This window comes from Panthera onca, chromosome D1, assembly GCF_046562875.1.
Source record: "Panthera onca isolate mPanOnc1 chromosome D1, mPanOnc1 haplotype 2, whole genome shotgun sequence".
Lineage (NCBI taxonomy): Eukaryota > Metazoa > Chordata > Mammalia > Carnivora > Felidae > Panthera > Panthera onca.
In genome coordinates this window covers 59,719,086-59,739,680 of record NC_138348.1, presented here as the reverse complement: position 1 = coordinate 59,739,680, position 20,595 = coordinate 59,719,086, and the positions used below count along the sequence as shown (strand labels likewise).

At 52.5% G+C, this 20,595-nt stretch overlaps 1 protein-coding gene across 4 annotated transcripts in view; it reads left to right on the top strand.

Annotated features, from left to right (window-relative positions):
- Positions 1 to 7,095, top strand: part of LRRC32 (leucine rich repeat containing 32) — a 28,644-nt gene extending 21,549 nt beyond the window's left edge. For all 4 annotated transcript variants that reach the window (XM_060605563.3, XM_060605564.3, XM_060605562.3 and 1 more), the window contains one exon: positions 3,082 to 7,095. In XM_060605563.3, the coding sequence (XP_060461546.3) occupies positions 3,082 to 4,986 (1,905 nt within the window). In that variant the 3' untranslated portion in view covers positions 4,987 to 7,095. The remainder of the gene's footprint in view (positions 1 to 3,081) is intronic.
- Positions 7,096 to 20,595: the final 13,500 nt, after the last annotated feature.

Genomic DNA, 20,595 nt, shown 5'->3' with positions numbered 1-20,595 from the left:
CATTTCCCTTCTATGCGCAAGTGGCAAAATGGAGTTGGGTGGAAAGTCCTCTTCCCTCCTAAAAAAAAAAAAAAGCAGGGCAGTGGCATGCTGGCATCCCAGAGACAGCGGGTAGCAGATTGTCAGGGACAGCTCTGAACTTGGCCATGTCAGCCATGCTGGAGGCTCAGAGCCGAAGGCGTAGCGGACACCCTTAGAAACAGAGTTCTGAGAGCCACCCTGGCCTTCACGCTCCCTCCTGGACTGGCAGCCCAGAGCCGCCCTGCCAGCCTTCGTGGGCACCAAGGTGGAAAGCAAGTCTTAGGCCCTGGGCTTGGCCAGCTTTGTGTCCTGGCTCAGCTCTCAGGGGCTGGTGTCTTGGGAGCCTTTGAGTATCCAGAGGCGAGATGGGGTGTGGGATAACATGGGTCCCAGTACAGTGCCCCCCATACAGCAGATGCTCGGCAAATGGTACCATTTACTGTGCTGGAGTAGTCAATGTGGGTGCTGGGCCAGCTGAGGGCCCAGTGATCAGAACTCAGCTGGCACCGACAGGAAAAGGAACTCACACTGGTACCCTGGAGCCTCTGACCGTCAGAGCTGGGGGAAGCTCACCCCCCTGCCCTGAGCCTCAGTTTCCTTAGGGAGTACAGCAGGGTAAATAAATGAGGCAAGGGGTCTGCGCAGTCCGCCATGGGGCCTGCCACAGAGCTGGCGCTCCGTGACAGCCGCGGTCATTGTGTTCCTTTTGCTGTTTCTTCCTTAAGTCAGGATGGTCCAGGGAGCTGAGGATGGAGGTGAGGCCGTGCCTAGTGGCCCGAGCTGGCAGAGAGGGTGTGAGGGAGGAAGGGGCAAGAGACGGGAAGCGCTGGCAAGGTGACAGGGCTGGGTTTCTGGTTCGTGGGGGCGCCCAACCGCGGTGTATCTGTGGGTCTCTGAGGCCTCCAGGAAGCTGCTTCGCTGGAGGTGGTAGGAGTGGTCACTGGGCTGCCTGGAACGGGGAAGAGTCACACAGATGCCTGATGAGGACCCCCCCACACACACCACCACACACTCACCTTGGGGTTCTGGGGAGGAAGCTGAGAGCTGGGCCAGGCAGGGGACACCCAGGCTGCTGTTTCTGCTGTGTGGGCTCAGCCACTAACTCACTGTGACCTTGCATAGGTCACTGCCATCTTCAGGTTCCGTCTCCCCATCTGAGAAGTGGGTGGGCCAGAGTCTTTTTACTCTAATGGGCTTTGAGTCCAGTTTGAATACATCGACTCTCTTTTTTCTTTCCTTTCAGAAAGGTGATTGATTCAATCCCTCAGACCTTTACTAAGCCAGAGATGTCCGTGACTCATTCATTAAAAAAAACTGATTGAGCACCTTTTGTGGGCCAGGTCCAAGGCATCCCTATCAATCACACCAGTCCCTGTTAGCTCTGAGCTCTCTGCGCAGCAGGTCCCACACAGACAGTCACAATCTGGGGCCAAACTCTGAGAGAGGGAGCACCGGGGCCTCTCTGGCCTGGGGAGAGCCCAGAGGAGACCCAACCTGCCCAGCTCAGTATGTTGGGCTCACTCTGCACATCTGGGTGGGGGTGGGCCTAACCAATGCAGGGAACAGCAAGGAGAAGGCCCAGAGGTAGGTGTGGGAGGGTATGAAGGGCACTGCTCAGATGTTGTCACTGCATGTGGGCTGGGCAGGAGTGGGCTGGGGGAGAGGGGACAAGTTGGCAAGGGCTACAAACAGTTTTGAACCCCACTGAGGGTCCTGGACTTTGCCCTGGAGGGGATTAAGCAGAGGGTGGCACAGAGTTTGTTTGTTTGTTTAGCAGTTGCCAGGCATTTGACTGGTGGAGGGGTCAGAAGGGGTCAATGGATACAGAGAACCCCGGGGCAGGAATAGGCCTGAACTGGTGGTTGTGGAAGTCAGACCGTTTCCTGGGAAAGGCTGCCTTCCTGGGGTCCTTGAAGGGATGAGAAGGGGAGACTGTATCTGCACAGAAAGCATTCAGGCTCCAGAAGGCCCATGCACTAGAAGGACGAAAGTTGGGCCTTTGATCGTGAGGAGACCCGGGCTCCAATCCCAGCTCTGCTCCTCATCGGCTGAGCGATCCTGGAGCCTCTCTACCCTCTCTGAGCTTGGGTTTCTGTAAATAAGGGTGATCATATCTGACGTGCTTGCTGCTGCGAGGCTCCAGTGAGACGAGGGGCCTGAATGTGCTAAATAAAATGTAAAATGCTGAGTTGGTGCTGAGGAAGGCTGTTAAGTTTCTAGATAAGAAACCAGAGCGATGATGTGATTTGGTAAGGCTCACACAGCAAAATCATATTCTTGTCACCAAAGAATGTGGGTTGGGACCCCGGCCATCTTTCCCCCTGCTTCCTACCCCTGCTCCCATCTCCAGAGGCCAGTCTGGATCGGGCCTTGGGAAGCAAGGCCACGGATGGAGGTGGGGCAGGTAGCAGCAGCAGAAAGGAGGTCTCCTCTGGGGATAGGCAGCAAGGAAGGCAGGCACTAGGACCCGGAGCTCTGCCCCCTGGAATGAGGTCTGAGGGTAGGAGGCCAAAATGAGAACTAGTGAGAGGAGTACAAATTGCATTTTGGAAACATTTCTCCCCACATGGTTTCTAGTCTAATAGCAGCTGGGTAAATTTAACTCTCTGGGACCAAAGAAGGAACCCAGGATATGAACCAGGAGTCCCGGCTATCAGCTTGGCCCTGTTGTCCACTGGCTTGGGATCACACTAGGTGAAATATGGTTCCGTTTCCTGTAAAATGGGATAATAATCAATGTAGGGTGTTTTGTTAGTTCATTTGTCCTCATATCTGTCTGTTATTTCTGTGTGTATCCATCAAAATTCCTTAAGTCCCTCCCTGATGCCCAGCCCAGGGCTGAGTGCCAGAAATGGGAGCAGGGGGCAAGATGGAGATCATCCAGACATGGGAGGATTAGGCTGGGGGGGGGGGAATGTGGAGCCCTCGCTAGGTCTGGCTGGGGTGGGGGTGGGTAGGAGAGGGGGTTGAGTCATCCTTTCCAGATGCTGTGTCTGGTTCCACCCCTCACTGCACCCACTAATGCCCACTGCTCTCCCTGCCCTCCCCGACCCACCCTAGGTAGACAAGGAGGTCTTGTGCCAGGGTCTTGGCCTGTTCCAGGTCCCCTCAATGCTCCCGCTGGACATCGAGGCCCTCGACCTATCTGGAAACCAGCTGCAGAGAATCCTGGCCTCGCCCCTGGGCTTCTACACAGAGCTTCGGCACCTGGACCTGAGCACCAATGAGATCAGCTTCCTCCAGACAGGTGTCTTCCAGGCCCTGCCCCACCTGGAGCACCTCAACCTGGCCCACAACCGCCTGGCAGTGGGCACCGTGCTGAGCGCCCCTGGCCTGGGCCCCCTGCCGCATGTGACATCTCTGGACCTGTCTGGGAACAGTCTGTACAGTGGCCTGGTGGAGCGGCTGCTGGGGGAGGCACCTGCCCTGCGCACCCTCTCGCTGGCAGAGAACAGCCTGACCCGCCTGGCCCGCCATACCTTCTGGGGCACACCCGCGCTTGAGCGGCTGGACCTCCACAGCAACGTGCTCATGGACATTGAGGACGGCGCTTTCGAGGCCCTGCCGCACCTGGCCCACCTCAATCTCTCCAGGAATTCTCTCACCTGCATCTCTGACTTCAGCCTCCAACAGCTGAGGGTGCTTGACCTGAGCTGCAACAGTATTGAGGCCTTCCAGACGGCCCCAGAGCCCCAGGCTGAGTATCAGCTCGCCTGGCTTGACCTGCGGGAGAACAGACTGCTCCACTTCCCTGACCTGGCCGCGCTCCCGAGACTCATCTACCTGAACGTGTCCAACAACCTCATCCGGCTCCCCGCAGAGCCACCCCAGGGCGGTGAGGGCATCCATGCACCTTCCGAGGGTTGGTCAGCCTTGCCCTTCTCGAACCCCAGCCGGAACTCCAGCACCCACCCCCTCTCCCAGCTCTTGAATCTGGATTTGAGCTACAATGAGATTGAGCTGGTCCCTGAGGGCTTTCTTGAGCCCCTGACCTCCCTTCGCTTCCTAAATCTCAGCCGAAACTGCTTGCGAGCCTTTGAGGTGCGGCGTGCGGGCTTCCTGCCTTGCCTCGTGCACCTGGACGTCAGCCACAACGCGCTGGAGACGCTGGAGCTGGGCCCCAGGGCCCTGGGGTCTCTGCGGACACTGCTCCTACAGGACAATGCCCTGCAGGACCTGCCCCCCTACACTTTTGCCAGCCTGGCCAGCCTGCAGAAGCTTAACCTGCAGGGGAACCATATCAGGCCTTGCGGGGGGCCAGGTGAGCCTGGCCCCTCGGGCTGTGTGGCCTTCTCTGACATCTCTTCCCTCCGCATCCTGAACCTGGCGGACAATGAGATGGAGGTGCTCCGGCCGGGTGCCTTCCTCCACACGCCGCTTACTGAGCTGGACCTCTCTGCGAACCCAGGGCTGGATGTGGCCACGGGGGCCTTGGCGGGCCTGGAGGCCTCCTTGGAGGTCCTGGCCCTGCAGGGCAATGGGCTGGCCATCCTGCAAGTAGACCTGCCCTGCTTCAGCTGCCTGAAGCGACTCAATCTTGCCGAGAACCGCCTGAGCCGCCTGCCTGCCTGGACGCAGGCTGTGTCACTGGAGGTACTGGACCTGAGGAACAACAGCTTCAGCCTCTTGCCAGGCAGTGCCATGGGCGGCCTCGAGCCCAGCCTCCGGCGCCTCTACCTGCAGGGGAATCCACTGAGCTGCTGCGGCAACGGCTGGCTGGCAGCCCAGCTGCACCAGGGCCGTGTGGACGTGGATGCCACCCAGGACCTGACCTGCCGCTTCGGCTCCCGGGAGGAGGTATCCCTGAGCCACGTGCGTCCTGAGGACTGTGAGAAGGGGGGGCTCAAGAATGTCAACCTCATCATCATCCTGACCTTCGCACTGGTCTCTGCCGTCCTCCTCACCACACTGGCCACCTGTTGCTGTGTCCGCCGGCAGAAGTTCAACCAGCAGTACAAAGCCTAGAGAGGCCAGAGACTGTAGAACGGCCCGGCCGGGAGCCCCGCCGGGTCAGCTGGGGAGCCAGAGGCACGGACAAGGGCGAGGACTGACCCAAGGTCACACAGGGTCTGAGAACTCTGCTCTCTAAATCCCAGCCCAGGGCTCCTTTCCCTGTATCCCGCTGTACTGGCAGGTGACCCACTTCCCAGGCCACACATGTGGTCCAGCTGTGGAAGCCGGAAGTCAAGCAGTTTCAGGAGCGACAGAAAATAAGGTCGACCTATCCAGTCAACGAATCTTCGCCCGGCATCTGTTTTGCACCACATCCTGCTCTGGGGACTGGGGACGCCCGGTGACTGAGACACATCCCTGCCCTCAGGCATCTCCCGGCCCTGGTGGGGAGGTGGTCACCAAGCCAGGCAGTGACCACACGGAGTGTGGAGATCCAGGGCCCCAAAGCTCTCCAGCCCCAGCTGGCTGAGTCCTGGGGCTCAGTGGCGAGCCCTGCCTCAGCAGGGCCAGAGCAAAGGAGGGGCGAGACCCAGAAGACTTGTCTGAGCCGGTTCCAAGCAGACTGTTTGTCACATCTTCTGATAATGACTTTCAGCCTCTCTGGAACATGAAGAGCTTGTGACCGGAAGAGAACTGGAGCCACATGGATCGGGCTACTAGGCGGGCTGCAGCGGTCCTGCTTAAGAGGCGGTTGCCCTGGGTTCCGGCCGGGTGGTAGACCATCCCATTTCCCACTCCAAACAGGCTCTTTCCCTACCTGGCACCCTCGTGGTGCCCACACTAGCCCAAACACCGCTCCAGCCCCCCAGCTCCTCTGCAGGCACATGCAGGCATGCTGTTCAGTCCCAGCCCTACGCCGGCTGGTGAGCCAGGAGTTAGAAGCTTAGGTATCTGGTTCTGTTTTGCACCAGGCTCGGCAGCTGTGACACGTCTGCCTCTTTACGACAACCCTCTGAGGTTGGTCTTTTATCCCATTTCACCAAAACTCCAAAACTCTCCCTTCAGGGTCCTCCAGCTAAAAAACGACATAGCTGAGATTCAGACTCAAATCCTCCTGTCTCCAGGGCCTGACCTTTGCCACTGTGGGGGCTGTAGGCCGTTAGGTGGACAGGAAATGGACCCACATCGAGGGAACAGGCCCTGGGGGCATCCTGTGCCACATATACCCACCCACTCCTCTCCCGCCTCTCTCCTAGGCAGGTAGACACAGGCCCTCCCCTCCTCCTCTGCCTCAGTTTCCCTTACTCCCTCCTTTGCAGACTGGTGTGTATTCACCATTTTCTGTTTTGCTCTTGTGTTCCCTCTTCCTCCACTGAGCGAAGTCCTGAGTTTGAGACTATTGAGTCCAACCTCCCCGTTGCACAGATAGGGAAACTGAGGCTGGGGAAGAGAATGGAATTTGCTGAGAGCTTCACAAGTCGGTGGCAAAGCCTGTGAGAAAAAGTGGATTCAGACCTCCCTGGGGGTGTGAGGGGGGTTTAGGGCTTGGACCTGAGTGATTCTCTTCTCTCTCAGCTGTCATATCACAAGATAATGCTGGCTCCAAACTCTTTCGGGTCCTCATCAGGCAGGGACTTTTTCCTCTTAGACAAATGAGTAGAAATACTCATCTAGGTGTAACTCCCTATTCTTCACACCCATGGAATCATGGGCTTTCCAGGGAGCCCTGGGGTCAGCCCAAGACCCTGTGTTACTGTCTTCACCAGCTTGGCCCGTGGTCTGGCTCACGATGGTGCTTGAGTGAGACAATGAAAACACCCCTCTCTCGGCCCCATTTTATAGACAAGAAAACTGAGGCCCAGAGAGGGCCAAGGACTCAGGGAGTCAGTGGCAGAGCCGGGGCTAGAAGCTGGTATCTTGGCCCCAGCCTGGGGCCCTGGTGGTATGTGGGACAGCCGGGTGGATCCAGCCCTGGTTGGGATCACAACCACAGATGGTCACTGCACATAAACACTCTTCCTCAGGCCTGGAGGGCGGGGCGTGGGCCCCTTCGTGCCTGATCTTCGAAAACACTACGCAATGCTGCTCTCACCTCCCAGGAGCCAGGCCACAGCCCTGGCCTCGGGACCAGCTCTTTGTATAACCCACATGAATGTATTAAAAAATAATTTGGGAGAAACAGCGTGGCCTGCCAGCCTCCTCCTCACTGCGGGTGATTGGCATCATGGCATCCGCTTGAGCCCTGCCCCCTCTGCTTCCACTGCAGGCTTTGCATCCTCATGGCTAACCCATGGAGAGATGGGCTGAGGGCTGTTGAGGGGAGACTGAGGCTCTGGGTCCTCACCGCCCGGGACCTTGGGGCCTCAGCCCTCATTCCCCTGCCACACCTCTGACCCTTGCACTCAACAAGCCCTGACCAGGCCTGACCCTTCCTCCTTCGGCAGCTTCTGTTCTTACCCTCTCTCTGTGCTCACGGCCCTGCCTCATCGCAGAGCCCTGCTGTCTCTCCCGCCCACCCTCCGGGGCCTTTCACGGGCCCTTCATTTTCCTCCCTGTGCAGCCTCTCCTCTGTCTTCGCACATTCCTCTCACACCTTGGCTGTGTTCAAGTCTGGCTTATCTGAAAGATAGTAAAAGACCCTTAAACTGCTTTCCCTCTCCTTCTCCTACCTCATAGGTAACTCCTTGGTGAAGTAGCCCCCCTCTCCCCTCCCTTCTCACCCACCCCAGGTGTCGTTGCCCCTCTGCACCCCCCCCCCCCCCGCACTGCCTTGAACCGAGGTCATCTAGGGTATCCTTTGCCAGACTCAGTGCACTTTCCAGACTGTACCTCCTCGACCCCTCAGCTGCGGGGGTCCCTCACCCCATAGTCCCCGTCCCTCATGCCCGGCACTCAGCACACTCGCCTTGGTATCTAGGCCCCCCACACATGGTGTCTGCCTTCCTTTGAGACCGCTCCTTTTCAGACTCTGCTATGTGCTCATCTCCATCCAGCTTTCTGAGTGGTGATTGCCAGGACGCTGTTCCAGGCCCTCTTCCCTCAGGAATGCCATCACCCTCATGATTGTAGCCACTCCGTTGCTCCGATGCCCACATCTCTAGCTCCAGCCCCAGTCAGCCCTGAGCATCCGGCCCTGATACCCAGAGGCCTCCGCAGCTGGAGAGCTAATGTTCTCCCGGGGGCCAGGGAATTGAATCGGTGGTCAGTTGAATGGATGGCTGCAGTTCAAGACCGAGCTTAAAAGAAGACCGTGGGAAGGGGGGCAAGGAGGAGAGCATTCCTGGTCCCTGGAAGGGAGCTGGAGGGTGTGGGCTGTGAGGTCTGGGGGAGGGGACAAGAGCCACCTCACCTGGGGTGGAGGTGGGGGACAGGTGAGGGGCTCTGAGGTGGAGTCCGGAGGGCAGGCAGTTACCCCACCCTCCACTTTCCAGACCCCTGTGCCTGTCCTCATGTGGACCCATCAGCCCTTCTCAGCTGCCTGACACCCAGACACTATCCCCTTTAGAAGTGCCTTCTCTTCCCTTCTTCCTCTCCCACAAATTCCCGCTTAGTGACGCTCCACTTCCTCTGTCCTCCAAGCACCCTGGAGATTTCTCCACGGTAGCTCCTCTGGGCTGTGACCTCTCACCTCAGAGCTCCTACTCCAAAGGAAAAAAAAAAAAAAATTTTTTTTTAAGTTTATTTATCTATTTTGAGAGAATGAGACACAGAGTATGCGAGCAGGGGAGAGGCAGAGAGAGAGGAGAACGAGAATCCCAAGCAGTCAGTGTGGAGCCCAATGTGGGGCTCGAACTCCCAAACCGCAAGATCATGACTTTAGCCGAAACCAAGAGTAGGACGCTTTAACCGACTGAGCCACCCAGGCGCCCCTCCAAAAGAACATTTTATGTTTATTTTTATTTATTTTTTATTTTTGAGAGAGAGACACACACGCACAAAGAGAGTGGGGGAGGGACACAGACAGAGGGAGACACAGAATCCGAAGCAGGATCCAGCCTCTGAGCTGTCAGCACAGAGCCCAATGCAGGCTCCAACCCACGGACTGCAAGATCATGACCTGAGCCGAAGTCGAATGCTTCACTGAGCCACCCAGGGGCCCTAAAGGAAAATCTTAAATGCCTATTTCATAGATGGGGCTCGTGGCGTCAGAAGGCATGTGACTCAGTGCCCTGGCACAGACCACGTGCTCAGTGAAGGCGTAAAGGAAGGCAATAGCATAGGCTGAGCTCGGCCCAGGGCTCTGCGGACCTCCAATCCAGCTGGAACCCACCAGGTCCCTGACCCCTTTTCCTGGCAAACAGGGGAGTCTGCTCACCTGGCCAAGACCCCCAGCAAGGCAGAAATTCCTGTTTTCGGCCAAACAGGGACACAGCTGCCAACTAGGTCATCAGAGCATCCGGCAAGTTCCAGGGAGAGGGGAGGCCCCTGTCCGCCCACGTCACAGCCTGCGTGCCAGGTCGCCCAGCCCATTCAATTCAGTAAGCTCTTGTGGCATTCCCCGAAGGCACAGGGCCCCGCAGGAGCCAGGCTCACAGGCCAGGCCGGGCAGGAGGGGAGGAAGGCAGCACCCACGGCCCCGCAAGCTGCCTCACCTTCTCAGTCCCCTGTGCTGTCACCCCTGCCCAGGGCCCAGGAGCCACAGTCTGCTCTCTGTGCCCCTGTTCTTCAGGGAGCTCACAAGGGCCCGGTGCTCTGTCTCTCTCTGGCCATCTCCAACCCGGTGCTCAGAGCTGATAATTATTGAGCACTTCTAAGTCAGTCCTGCACTGAGCACTTAATGTACATTGTTATGTGCAATTCTTAGCATCTTTGAAGAGACTTCTATTATTATCAGCCTCATTTTAAAGAAACTGAGGCTCAAGTTCCCGCAGCTGTAAACCTCCAGAGCCGAGATGGAACGCAGGTATGTGCTGCTCCAGAGCCCGCCGTCTTAACCATGGGGCTGTCCACCTGCCAACACCAGGCTCTCTCCCGCCTCCTCCACCTACAGTGTCTCACCTACACTGACCCACCTGCCAAACTCTTGTTTCAACCCCTCCCTGCACCACCTCTTCCAGGGAGTTTGCCCTGATTTCCCTCCACAGCCCCAGGCTGCTGTAGGCCACAGGGGGCTGGGGGGAGGGGCGGAATCTCTGCCTGATCTGCCACCAGACTAAGAGCTCCTGGGGGGAGATTCTACCCAGAATCCTTTCTGTGTCCCCAGGGCCCGTGAGCTAGCACAGAAGGAGAGCTCAGAAAGCTCTTCCTGAATGCATGGCCCCCACCCTTCAGGACTTAAAAACTTGGGATTAAGACCAGTCCTCAGAAAGAGAAGGGGGTGACAGATGCAGGGGACACAGAAGACGCAGAGGAAGAGTCAAAGGAAGAATATTCTCTCAACACCCCCTACTTCCCTCCACTTTCTTCTTGTCTCTGAGACCCCGTCTTATCTCCTCCTTCTCTTCCTCCTCCCCGCACTCTTCTCCCTTCCCTCCCTTGGTCATCTCTCCCCCAACCCCTCTCTCCCTAGAAGCAGTTGGGGCTGTGGTGGCTGAGAGTGGGGAGGGGCAGAGGGGAGGGAGGCCCGAGCTGTTTATAGGAACGGGAGCAGCTCCATCCATCAGCTGTTTGGAGCGGGAAACCAAGCATAATAAATACCTTGGCTCCTCCCCAGCTGTGCTTTTCCTGAACTTGGCCATTCGAACTTCAAATCTCTCTGGCCTGCTGGTTCTCAGGACCCAGCTCCCACCCCACCCCACCCCACCCTCCTCCCACCTCCCACCAAGCTGCCCTGGAAAGAGCCCTGCCTCTGGGACCAGAAACACAGGGCTAAGTCTAGGCTCTGCTCTGGGAGTAAGGGCAAGTCAAGCCACTTGTCTGTGCCTCCATTTCCCCATCCCTAAAATGGGGTCACAATCACTGCCCGAACGCACGCTGCGGTTCACAGGTTAGGCCTGAGTAGCTTGAGCACCCACTCTGTGCTGGGCCCCGAAGGGTTCCTGGGAACAGTCGGACAGGGCCACCGTCTATTGGGTGGAAGGAGGGGCCACACCATAGCACAGGCAGGAAGTGGTCAGCGCCATGAGGGAGGTCCAGATTTTGTACTCGGGAAGATTGTTTGCAGCAGGGAGTGGCCCTTCCAGCTGGAGGAGTGAGGGGAGACTTCGAGGACATCTGGGCTGGCCAGGCCGGGAAGGGTAGGATTTCAACATGTGGAGCCCGGGGAGAGGTTCCTCCAGGCAGAGCAACCGGGAGCCGGCAAAAGCCGGGTCTGGGTGGGGCAGAGAGGAGTCTGCCTATGCCAGCCTCCCCCCCATGCTCCCAACCGTGTCTCCTCTGATCCTTCAGCACCTTCTGCCCCAACCTTGCAGCCTTCCAGAATCTTCCTTCCCTCCCTGGAGAGCTTCCGACTCATCCAGCTCTCCCAAGTTGTGGACATGTTCCTGGAATTCTGCAGTCATGTCCCCACGCCGCCCCCACCCCCCCTCAACCACCCTAGAAAGTGGAAGACCCAGATCAGGGGAAAAGTCATTGGCCCCAATAGCACATGTTTCTGGAATGAATAAGGGCATAAACGAATAAGGGAATGAATAAAAGAGTGAGTCAATGAGAAAGAGAATAAGTGAGTAAGTTACTAAATTCAACTGACATTTCTTAAGCCCCGGCTACATTCCGTACTAGGTGCTATACATATACCACCCCTCCCCTTGCGGTGCTCGCTGTTTATTGGGAGAAATGGGCGTTCACACACAGGCCGGCACACACAAATGAGGACAAAATGGCCAACTGTGAAGAGTCCCGTGAGAGGACAACCACAGGGAGATGTCATTGAGACGGGCAGACAGAGATGTCCTCTCGGAGGACAACCACCTGTAAGCTGAGCCTAAAGGAAGACTCACATCGAGAGAGTGAGTTAATAACACTCCTTCTGGCCTCTTCCCCTCACTCGCGTGAATTTGCCAAAATGCCCAGGAAAGTAAGAGCTGCACTCTAGACCCCGAGGCCAATTTTCACGCACTGAAAGGAGCCCCTGACACTGGGACCCTCTCTGCCTTCTCTCCCTCTCAGTGCCTTGACTGTCCTATTCTAGAATCACGGAGAAAAATAGGGAAGGCCACATATAGATTGGTGGGAGGGATCACCAAGGGAGGGGTCCCAGGAGCCAAGCATTGGGAGGGTAGGGGGGGCTAGATGCAGGCTAAGAGTCCAATTCCAAAGGCTCTTGCTGTTTAATTTTGATGCGGGGGTAGGACAGGTACAATGGGCTTGGCTCCCTCCTCCATTCCGGTATCACCCATATTAGCCTGCACCGACCCTCCTTTTTCGTCCTAGGTAACTTATTAACATTCTCATCTCTTAGCCTTCTGCGTATTGTCTCCATAATTATCACTGACAGATACATGTAAATTATATGCAAATACACATATGCATGTACATTGTTATATAAAAATAGGATCACAGTAAATACATTTTCCTACATCTTGTTTTTACTCAACAATACTGCAAGGAAATCCCCCCCTAAACCAACTGATATAGCTCTGATTCATTTTTGACAATACCTAATATTCCGTAGTGTGAATATTCATAATTTATTCAGCTGTTTATCGATGGAGGGACATTCACTCTTTTATATTTTCTTGCAACTATAAACCTGCTGCAAAAACATCCTTGTTCAGATGCTCATGGTCTCTGGGAGTTGTAGTTCTGTCAGATAAGTTCTTACAAGTGAAATTCCAGATCAAACAGATAGATATGAAATACAAGTTATGTCAATTTTAATAAAGCTTCATTTAAAAGACGGTTATGTTTCACCTTTCCGTCAACAATTTATGAGAATATCTTTTTCTGCACCTCCCTCCCAGCAACGCAGGTGGTAGCTACAGGTATAGAATGGTCTCTTATTGCTACTTTATATATTTTTTTAATGCTTATTTATTTATTTTTGAGAGAGAGAGCACAAGCTGGGGAGGAGCAGAGGGAGAGGGAAACACAGAATCCGAAGCAAGCTCCAGGCTCCAGGCTGTCAGCACAGAGCCCGACGCAGGGTTCGAGCCCACAAACTGAGATCGTGGCCTGAGAGGAAGTCAGACTCACATCAGAAGCTCAACTGACAGGGCCCCCCAGGCACCCCCCTCTCATTGTTACTTTAAATCACATTTCCCTAGGCTGGATCTGAGCAGCTTTTCATGTTTGTTTGCCATTTGGATGGTCTCTTCCATGAATCACTCATTTTTGTCCTTTGCCCATTTTTCTGTGTTATCTTTTCCTTGTCAATTTGTAAAACCTCATCGTGCACTGTAGTTATTCATCTAGCACTTTTTAAACAAATGTTTTCCAAATCTTTCATTTGTCTGTCGACTCTGCTTCTGTATCTTTGCTCCACAGTGCTTTGGGGCCTCATTTTTCCCTTACAGCTCTTGATTCGATTGTTTCACTCGGATTGCTCATAAAGTCTCTTGATTTTTTTCTTCTTTTATTTTTTACATTTCAATCTCTAAATAATCGGAAGTGTCTTTTTGATTATGAAGTTGGATAATTGGGCAAATTTTAATTTGCTTCTAGATGGACAGTGATTTTGCCCGCATCATTTACTAAATAATTGAAAGGTCACCCTGTCAAATATCAAATTCTGACATATGTTTGGTATCTACTTGTGGATTTCCTCCTCTGTGTATTTCACTGATCTGTGTCTCTATCCCTGTACCAATACTCTAGTGATTGGTTTTAGAGTTCGCTCTGACATGTATAAGGTAAGTCCTGCACTGCTATTATCTTCATAAATTTTTGGCTATTTTTAAGCATTTATTCTTCCAAATAAACATTTCATGCTGTTTGGAATTGATCTGGGGAGTTTTGACATCTGTGTGATTATCAAAGCTTCCTGTCCAAGAGCATGATGTGTCTTTCCATTTGTTCAGAACTCGTTTTCAACCTTCCTACAAGATTGTATTGCTTTCTTTATGTGAGCCCTGTGTCTTTCCTGTGAAATCTATTCCTCTTTTGTCATTATTGTAAATGGAGTATTTTCTCTATTTGCATTTTGATGTGTTTATTGTCCAAACAGAGAGCTGGTGCTTGGTTTTGTATATTTATCTTGCACCCAATAACCTTATCAATTTGTCTTCATTCAAATAAGGTTTTTTGTTTGTTTCTTTTGTTTTTGCATGTGTTTTTGCTCTCTGTTTGTCTGCTAAAGCCTCTTGGGTTTTCTAGGTATACGATCACTTAATGACCTCATCGTTCCCACAACTCCCTTGCTACCCTCCCTACAGCAGCATCTGCCTCCAGCCAGGCCCCTCCTCATCTGGCCTGCAGCCAGGTTGCAGGGACCCCCTCCCCCCTCAACTGCCCACCACAGAGCTTCTTCTTCCATGTCCTCTTTTCCCAAGACCAGGGCTCTCATCCTCTGTCTCCCTGATTTGCAGGAGCAGAGTGGAGGGGTGGGTGAGGGGAACTCAAGCTCTGCTGCTTTGTTCCACCCGAACTGGAATTCATTCCGTCCTCCTCCTAGAGCAAAGGTTGAAAGCTGGTGGCCTATGGGCCAGATTTAGCCCTCAGGCATGCTTGATTTGGCCCACACAGTGGTTTATTAAAGTCCGGTTTAATTGCCAACATTTAAAAGTTGGAAGAGTTGTTTTATGTGAAAACATGTAAGAATCTGGCTTTCTGATTTTTCGCAAAATCCTGGAAAATCTGAGAACCTGGTCCCCAGCCCGCAGGACAATGAGTGGCAGGAGCTGCGAAATGGTATCTCCCACCTAGACTCTGCGCTTCTCAAAAGCTTGGTGTCATCCTGTCTCCTCTGTCCCCCAGCACCTGACACAAAGCCCGGCTCCAGGCAGCGGTCATGAAAGTTCAATTTCTTTCTTTCTGTATCGTGCACAACTTTCAGAAACACATGAGGTAGGAGTCTCTTACAGTGAGGGCCCTGACAACTTATTGTGCCGTGGACCCCTTGGCAATCTGTTGAAGCCTACGGACCCCTTCTCAGAACAAGTTTTTTTAATTTTTAAGACAAAAAATACACGATTATAAAAGAAGCGAATTGCACTGAATGCAGTTATCAAAATATTAAGGTAATAATTGTGATTGAGTCCTATATGTTTTTATTAACATAGTAAATGATGAGATCTAGTGGGAGGTCTAATAACTACTGTACTTTCAAAGCACAGATGAGCACGAACAAGATTTTGAGAGCTCTGCAACAACAATTGTAATAAGGCGTGAAAACATCTGTGATTTTGGTTGATGAAGGGACTGCTAACGTAACAGGTACTGCTAATATTTATTACAGGGGTTTGTCAAAGGCCTACACCCATGACGGAAAGAGCCATTACGTTTCAGTTCAAAGGTAATGTTGAAAATAAAGATGTATTTGTTTTTCTCATCCAAGTTCACAGACATCAAGAATTCTACCCGTGGGTCCCGTGGATCTCAGGTCAAGGACTCTGTTTCGGGGAGAAGATGTTAATGGCAGTTACAACGGAGCCACAACAACAGAGAAACATAATCCCATAGAAACCAGCCGAGTCTTGGGTGTTCTTGTTTAGGGCGGGGTTGGGGTGTAAATTAGATCACTTTTTCTGGAGGCCTCTTAGGCAATATGTTCCAAGAATCTTAAAAATGTGCATCTGTTTTAACCTAGCAATTCTGTTTCTAGGAGTTTATCCTAAGGAAATAAAGATGTAGCCAAAGGAAAGTGGAGTGTGAGGATGTTTATCAGAGCCAAGGGCACATCCAGCTTTTGTGGGGCCTGAATTTATACCATTTAGAGGGACCCTGCAACTAAAGCTTCATCGGCTTCACGTAAATTGATGCAACCATAGCGTTAGTAATGATAATCTGAAATTAGAAATAACCTAAAACAGCCAACAACTGGAGTTTGACATAGGAAGTTATAGTATATCCATACGGGGAAATACTGATCAGTCATTTAAAATGATACGAATGTATGGGGTGCCTAGGTGGCTCAGTCGGTTAAGCATCTGACTTGGGCTCAGGTCACGATCTCACGGTTTGTGGGTTCGAGCTCCACGTCGGGCTCTGTGCTGACAGCTCAGAGCCTGGAGCCTGCTTCGGCTTCTGTCTCCTCTCTCTGCCCCTCCCCCACTCCTGCTCTGCCTCTCTCAAAAATAAACATTTTTTTTTTTAATTTTTTTTTTCAACGTTTTTTATTTATTTTTGGGACAGAGAGAGACAGAGCATGAACGGGGGAGGGGCAGAGAGAGAGGGAGACACAGAATCGGAAACAGGCTCCAGGCTCCGAGCCATCAGCCCAGAGCCCGACGCGGGGCTCGAACTCACGGACCGCGAGATCGTGACCTGGCCAAAGTCGGACGCTTAACCGACTGCGCCACCCAGGCGCCCCTCAAAAATAAACATTTAAAACACAAATAAAATGATCTGAATGTGACATGGAAAGATGCTCAAAACATAGTATGAAGTGAAAAATAAACAGGTTATAAAGTATGTGTGAGATCCCACTTGGCTAAAATAACATTATTAGTTACATGTAACAGGACGCTAAATGGGACCTCTCCGTCTCAGAACTGCTGCTGTCCCCCAGAGCCTTGAAAGCAGCACCAGACACAGACCAGCAGGACTAGAGCAGAGACGGTGATGTCCTCACCCCCGGCCCCTGCCACCAGCCTCGCAGCAGGCACTGGCCCGGGAGAGGAGGGTGGTTGCTGAAGCTTTTGTGGGGAGAGTTGACCAAGTGCCTGGCATTACCCCACACGGCTCAAGCCCAGAGACGGTGGCTTCCCCGGAGCTCAGAGGACACGGAAGCTGAGCCCACCTCTCACGTGGATAAGTCTGAAGTTAAGAGTGTGATGGCCCAAGGTGGGAGGGGGCTGCTGCGGGAGCGGCTTGTGTTTCCAGAGCCTGCCAGCAAAAGAAAGGAATATTTGCTGTGGGACCTACTGGACACGGTGTACCAAAGCTGAGCATGAGTCATCCCGAAAGATCTCTACCCAAGATGTCTGCCTTGTCTCTCCAGAAGGATTCCCCAGCAGGAGTGGAGAGAACAGGCTCAGGTGGTCAGCAGGTGTATGTCACCTAAGCCCAGGGACCAGTGGGAAGAGACCACAAAAGGAGCTCTGCGCAACCCGCAAGTGTTTGCCTCATGAAAGCAAGGGCCAGAGGGGCGCCTGGGTGGCTCAGTCGGTTGAGCATCCGACTTCAGCTCAGGTCATGATCTCATGGTCCATGGGTTCAGGCCCCGCGTCGGGCTCTGTGCTGACAGCTTGGAGCCTGGAGTCTGCTTTGGATTCCATGTCTCCATCTCTCTGTGACCCTCCCCCATTCATGCTCTGCCTCTCTCTGTCTCAAAAATAAACATTAAAAACATTAAAAAAAAAGAAAAAAAAAAAAAAAAGAAAGCAAGGGCCAGAATTTGGGCATCTGCCACCCAGAGGAGCTTGAGGCCAGTTTACAACACCCCCATTCTGAGCAGACCTGGCACTTTACTGCCCGCCCCCCCGGCCTCCACACTGAGCCTTGCTTCGAAGACGCGGAACAGAAAGAGAGGCAGACAACCCTTCCTTTCCTTATCGCAGGTTTCTGAACTCAGGCTGAGAGCGGTAGGGTAGGAGCGAAGCTTTGAGAAACTCAAGTTTGTTTCTCCATGTTTGCTTGTGTGACTGGGGTATAATTCGCGTACGGTAAAATTCACCCTCGGCGTGGAGTTCCAGAAGTTTCGACGAATACGCACAGCCGTGTCACCACCACCACTGTCAAGACATAAAACATCGCCATCACCACGGAAAGTTCCCTTGTGCCCCTCTATAGTCAGCCCCCTTCTTCATCTCCAGGCCCTAGTAATCACTGGTCTGTCTTCTGCTACGGTTTTTGCCTTTCCCAGAATGTCATATCGATGAAATCACACAGTAGATACCCTTTGGGGTCTGGGCTCTTTCAGTTTGTACAATGCATTTGAAGTTCATCCATGTTGTTGAAAGTACCAAGGCTCCCTCCTATGACTGGACAGTTCTCCATGAAACAGATGCGCCACAGTGTGTGTGACTGTTCACCTGCCGAAGAACTTTTGAGTTGTTTCCAGTTTGGGGCTGGAATTATAAACAAAGCTGCTATAAACATCCACATACGGGTTTGGGTTGGAACGTAAGGTTTCGTTTCTCTTGGGCAAAACCTTGGGAGTCAGACTGTTGGGTCCTAAGGCAGGTGTTTGTTTAGCTCCCAAAGCCAATGCCAAGTTGTCTTCCAAAGCGATCGTTCAATGTTTAGTTCTCGTCAGCAACGTGTAAGACTTCTAGTTTTCCTTCATCCTCAGCAACACTTGATATTGTTGTGCGTTAATCTATTTAATCCGAGTGTAGTGGGAGACTGAAGTTTCTTTTGTGTGTGTGTGTGTTTTCAAACAGACTTTTTTTTAAGAGCAGTCTTTCATCAGATAGGTCTTTTGCAAATATTTTCTCCCAGACACTGAAATTTCAGTTGAACTGGACTGGAATTGGTGGTGGGGTTTTTTTGTTTTTCTTTTTTAACTTGTAGTTTTGAAACAATTTTGAACTTGCAGAAGAATTGCAAGAATAGTACAAAGAATGCTCAGAGAGCCTTCACCCAGATTCCCCAGCTGGTAGCAATGTCAACATTCTGCTTTGTCACGTTCTCTCTCTCTATATATGCATTTTCCCCAAACCATCCGAGAGTAAGTTGCATATACACCACTACTCCAAATATTTCAACATGTTATTTCCTAAGAAAAAAGACACTCTCTTACATAGCTACAGTACAGTCATCAACTCAGGAAATGTAACATTGCTATGCTCCTATCATCTAATCTTCCAGCCAGATCTAAATTTCGCTAATTGCCGCCCATTATGTCCTCTTGACAGTTTCCCCTCTGATCCAGGATTTAATCCAGGATCCTGCACTCTATTCGGTTACCACCTCTCTTTCATCTCATTGATCTGGAACAGCTCCTCTTTCATTGTCATTTGTGACACTGACACTTTTGATGAGTCCGAGCCAATTATTTTGTAGACTGGTTTTCAATTCGGTCTTGTCTGACATTTCCTGTCGGGTCTTGAATAGCACAGAAGCGATGTTTTCTTTCTCAGGTTACCGCATCGTGAGACCCCTCATACTCCATCCACCCAGTGTGGCTTTTAACATGCATTAGGGGGAGAAAAGACTGGAAAGAGGATATTTGCCAAAACAGAAGAGCGGGAAGAGGAATTCAGGTGATTTTGACATTCTTTGACTTACATGTATATTGGACTCACACCCAGAAAACCCTGAATCCAGCCACACCCCACCTCCAAACCCCTTTGGAGCTCCAGGGAAAAGAAGGTCACAGTCAAGAGGTAAAGATAATTACACAATGTAATCTTTGTCTTTTGAATTTCTAATACCCCAGGTCCTTCCACTTAAGGGATTATCCAGGGTCATTTTTACTGAATGCAGTTTTCACCTTATCCAATGCCACTGTATAGTCAGATTTTTTATACAGTTAACTTACCTTTCGCAGGAGCGATAAGAAAAAATTGCCATTAAAAAAAAGGTGAAAAATTGGGGCGCCTGGGTGGCGCAGTCGGTTAAGCATCCGACTTCAGCCAGGTCACGATCTCGCGGTCCGTGAGTTCGAGCCCCGCGTCAGGCTCTGGGCTGATGGCTCGGAGCCTGGAGCCTGTTTCCGATTCTGTGTCTCCCTCTCTCTCTGCCCCTCCCCCGTTCATGCTCTGTCTCTCTCTGTCCCAAAAATAAATAAAAAACGTTGAAAAAAAAAAAAAGGTGAAAAATGACTTGCTTCCATGAATTGACATTTTGAATTGTGGACCAGAAGAAACCTCAGCAGCCTGGGGCGGGGGTGGCTCATTCCTTTGCTCCCTTACCAAGACTGACAGCTGTCAGAGAGGGACCGGGGGTGGGGTGATTTATATGTCACCGCCGACATCATGGAAATTCTCAGTATGGCATCTTCAGAAGAAGGAGGAGCTTGGAGGCAAGCACCTCAAAGGGGAAGTATTTCCAAATCAGTCATCAGGCCCACATTTCATCCTCCTTACGTCTCTTAAGTCTCTCATGTTCTCTCCGTCTGAGGGTTCAGGCCTTTGGCATCACTGGGCCACTGGATTGGGGCCCCCTGACCTCCCTGGTCTCCTGTCTTCAGTTCTGCAGCTGAATACTCTTCCCAGAGCCCTGATGTTGCTCTGCGTGACCCCATTGCCTATTCAAACCCTGATACCTTAACCCCCACCTTCTGGTCCCACCCTGCCCCTGCCCCCGCCCCCTGCCAGCATCCCACCTTTCCCACCCCCACCCCCCACAAAAACCGGGCTGCTCGCTCCTCCCACACCGCCCTTTCCTGCGGCTCTCCCGCTAGAATGCCTCCCCTTGACCGCTCCGCCTGTCCAAAGGGACTGCGCTTCAAGGGCAAGCATCGAAGCTACCTCTTTCAAGAAGTTTCCAGAAGAACTTTGCTGAGTGGCTCCTGTGGGCCAGCGTCTTTGCTGGGCCGTGAGAACACAGCAGTGAGAATGACACGGGCCCTGCCTCCGGGGAGTTCACAGTCTACCAGGGAGTTGAGAAAGGGAAACACACAAACACAGACACAGAGATTAGAAGAGAAGGATTGGAAAATGGTGTTTGTAGCAGAGAAGGAAGTTGCCCTTTTAGGTGGCATATGAGTCTGTCAGGGCTGCCAGAACAAAGTCCCATGAACTACATGGCTTAAAACAA